This window comes from Rhagoletis pomonella, unplaced genomic scaffold, assembly GCF_013731165.1.
Source record: "Rhagoletis pomonella isolate Grant_MI unplaced genomic scaffold, Rhpom_1.0 Rhpom_scaffold_00006, whole genome shotgun sequence".
Taxonomy (NCBI): Eukaryota; Metazoa; Arthropoda; class Insecta; order Diptera; family Tephritidae; genus Rhagoletis; species Rhagoletis pomonella.
Window position 1 is genome coordinate 23,155,696 of NW_023458560.1, and position 4,064 is coordinate 23,159,759.

Here is a 4,064-nt window from a genome sequence, read left to right on the forward strand (position 1 = left end):
TTCTTCATCTACATATTCCCCTTCACCTTTGCCCTTATATATATAAGTAAAGTGTTTAAATTTACCTTGGTCTTCATTTTTGCCTTTATCTTTGCGCATCTTTGGTTTTGTTTTTATTTTTACCTTTGCCTTTATCCTTTTCTTTATCTATGTACGTACTCACCTTTACTTTCATTCTTGTATTGGTATTTTTCTAAGTTTTATTCTTTAACCTTTTATTAGCAATTTTGCTAAATTAATACCATATACTCAAGAAGCACTTGTTTCAGCCCCAATAATTTCCGTTGCATTATTTCCGTTGCACCATTTCCGTGTGCAATTTCCTTTGAATTTGCCAATTTACTCCCAACAAACCAACCGCCGCTAAAGAAGTTTCACATCAAAAAAAGAACGCAACGTTGGACCTGTCTGCACTTGGAATAGACAACTGACGCCAATTAGCAAAGGAGATAATCAATTGGCGAAGTTTTTGGTATCGGCCGAAACCAACAAACGATTGTAATGTCAAATAAGAAGAATAAAGCCACATTGATAAAGCCCAATCAGTTCGTTGCCGGTGGTCTTCATCCATTATTGTATGCTGGATAAGACCTTGTACACGACGTTTAAGAAGGTGCTGCTGTGGTCATTGGTACATAAGGTCGCCCTGTGGCACAGGTCGGCATGCTACATTCAACCGACCATATTCCGCATGCAGCTTTTTGCACCTTATTCAAATACTTCAATTCCATTATTTTCCTTGCTTATTAACCACAAAATTATACTCGTACCTTCCCATGCTCGGGCGGTAGAACACCAATTTCGTGTTGCTCGATTTTGGGCTTAATTTAGTATATGTAAGTATGTTATGGACATCGGACAGCCAGGCAGCTCGCGTCCTGAATTATGATTGTATAGAAATGCTAAAGAAAAATTAGCTTGGGCTATGTGAAAACAAAAGAAGTGGATTAGAAACTAGGAACTAACATTCTTAGAGCCTCCAAAAATAGACGGGTAGCAAATATCCTCATGCAAGATCTCTGGTTAAATCCTAATTAAAGTTATCTGATTTTTACAAATTTTAAGACCAAACCATCAATCTTGTCAGTAGATTTTCTTGGTAACGATTTTAGTTCGAATGGTAGCCTGGCACATACAAAACTAAATATAATACTACTTTAACGGTACCTAGACTCCATGATGTTTATGAAAGTTTAATTGCACTCACCTAGTAGCAATGGTAGCCGCTTGCAGTAACCCGAATGAGACGTCCCTTATGATTATTACACGCACAAATACCATGGTGCCATAGGTAAGCAATGGTTCTGGGCCCTTTACGAAGCGACCGTTCGGTAAAACTTGTGCATTTTTCATCAACATTTGCCTGCGAGGTATTCGTACATCTTTGAGGCCGAGAAATCCATTGTTTACACCATTCAAACTCATCTTCGGTCCAATTTCACCCACGTCTACACCTGGCTCTGGCAGGTGTGTTTCTGCATTGCGTATACGCACTAAAAACGGATGTAAACCATAATGTTTCCCCTTTATATACAACTGTGCCATAATGATCACCATATTGGCAGCGTGTCCCAAACCACCAGGCCACCATTTATAGGCAGTAAGAGTTGGCGTATTCAAGATGAACTCCTCACTCTGCACATTTTAGTCGGCGCGCGTCTCCAGGCCGCGTTTGAAAGTGCCATGTCCCAACTCCGTCTGCGCGTATGTGCCAATAATACCATCCATGCGCCAAGTACGTTCTAGCCACTCACGCTTCTGTTCTTCCGTGCTCTGCCCCAATAATGCTGGCAGAAACATTGAGAAATGCAAACGCAGCGGAAAGCTTTGTTGAAATAGCGCTGTGCCTAGTGGACCTGATAACAGCATACGGAAATCATACAATTCGGCAATTGCACTCTGCTTAGTATTTGTTGTGTCATTGGCCTCAGCTTTAGTTGCGTGCCAAGCGCGCAGTTGGGTCAGAAATTTGCAGGCTTTCGCAATTGTATACTCATACAGTTCTTTGTGCGACATCAGCGCTATGTGCTGGGGGTCTGCGAAACCATCGCTGTCTAAAAATAACTTCTCCAAAGCTCTACGCTCAAGCAATGCAACGCGACCGCCCGCCCACCACTCTGCAAAGTCTTCACTTGAAATTGTTGCCGTTTGACGCTCGCGGTTTAGATCTGCATTCGACATTGCTGTTGGATTTTATTCACTGGACGATCGAGTATATTTTTGATTTAAATATATGTATACAGTACCATTAAGAAAATTTGTCTATTCAAGTTATTAATTTACTTATCTTTTTCTTCAAGTTGCTTTTATTTAATGTTAGCAAATTTGTTTTCGCGTTTACCTAGTAGTCACACCCATTGTTGATGCTCAACTAACTGAAAACTGGATTTGCGTGGAGTTTTAGCTTCTGCTGTCAGAGTACTGTGCAGCCCGGTTATCAATGCACTTTTGCTGTTGATTGCAAACTGCAGCGAGAGCGTAAATATAATAAGACCACGCATATACATATGTATGTAGCAGGTTTGTTGCGAATATTCGCATTCGCATTCGCAACTGCGGAGCTTCCGCATTAATTTTAACATTCGCATTCGCATTCGCAATAATCAATGCGGAGCTTTTGCGAATGCGAATATTTTGCAAGTGGACCGATAAAACGTATATATGGCAAAGAAAAAATTACAAATTGTAGCCAATATTTTTGCCTGTGGTCCTAGGAGTATTTGTGTAACAAAACTGGTCAAATATACCAATATATATCAACCTCGATAAAAATGTCTTTAAAATATTATTTCTTAAGCTATATAACCGAGCTATCAATGGGCAGCCATAAAAGTTCCCACTTCTACTTGACCTTTGACGTACGTCAAAGAGAACATAGTCCTTTTAATAATATATCTTTTCTGTGCTTTAAATACCTGCTTTGGGTTCTTTCTTTATTATGATTTTTTTGGACCAATCTTAAAAAAAAAAACTACTAGACACAAAAGAAGAAAGTGTTTACTGTTCTTAACAAAATTTGTGATTTGCTTTTGATGTTATAGGCGGCATACACGCTGAGTCTGACTCGTGAGTCGGTTTGGATGTGTTTGTGAAAATAAATATGTGTTAGTTACACCAACATGACTCCCGGCATGACTCTGAATGATTCAACTGTGTGTAGTCGAAGGCGAGTCAACACGTACACAAATGATTCGCGAGTCAGACGTACCGCGTATGCCACCTATTACATTTATTCGTTTGAATAATTTCAAATGGGGCTCTTTGGGGAATTTATTTTTACCAAAAATTTTAAAAACAGTAGTTTTGTTTACTTGTTGGATAATCTTTTGTCATAGGGATATACATTGGATCCTTGGCTAAAAACTTCTGTGGTAAAACCGTCTCTTTTTCGCTATTTAAAGTCAAAGAGTAAAAGCATAAACAGACGACAGCGTTGATCTGGATCAACTCGGGAATTAACTGCTGTTGATCCGGATTAAATCCGAGTTAGTCTGGATCAACGCTGCCGTCTGTTTATGCTTTTGGCTCCTTCAATAGGGTTTTCCAGTAGAAATGATCAACGTCTAGCTATAAAGAGAATCGATGCTCAAATAATTAAAAAGCTATAGGTCTGACCTTTAATTAGATAAGAATTACGAAACTATCTGGGGTGCTTTCAAAAAAAAATAACAATATTCTGATCCGATTCGGCTGGCAGCCACGACTTTGAAAACAGAATTTTGTTCAAAAATAATAATCTATTTTCCATATCCATCTATTTAGCTCGCTATAAGCACAAATTTTACAAAGCAGTCGCAGAAGAAAGTATTAAAAATGAATTACAAAAACTAAAATCGAATAGTGCTCTAAAGTTGCAGGTTCTCCAAATTCTGAAACAACATGACATATGTATCTGGTTTGGCTTGTCAGCGCTGTGTAAACAACAATCTCGCCATCATGCTAGATTCTAATTGTTTTTTAAAAATACTTGACATCCGCATTCGCATCCGCGGATGTTAGCTGTTAGATATTCGCATCCGCATCCGCGGATGCGAATGCGGATGCGAATATCTAACAGCTAACAT

General features: G+C 39.0%; 1 protein-coding gene across 1 annotated transcript in view; it reads right to left on the minus strand.

Annotated features, from left to right (window-relative positions):
• Window positions 1–2,507, minus strand: part of LOC118740508 (probable peroxisomal acyl-coenzyme A oxidase 1) — a 6,806-nt gene extending 4,299 nt beyond the window's left edge. Inside the window, 2 exon segments of the mRNA XM_036472070.1 lie at window positions 1,208–2,200; window positions 2,342–2,507. Of these exon segments, the coding sequence (XP_036327963.1) occupies window positions 1,208–2,181 (974 nt within the window). The 5' untranslated portion in view covers window positions 2,182–2,200; window positions 2,342–2,507.
• Window positions 2,508–4,064: the final 1,557 nt, after the last annotated feature.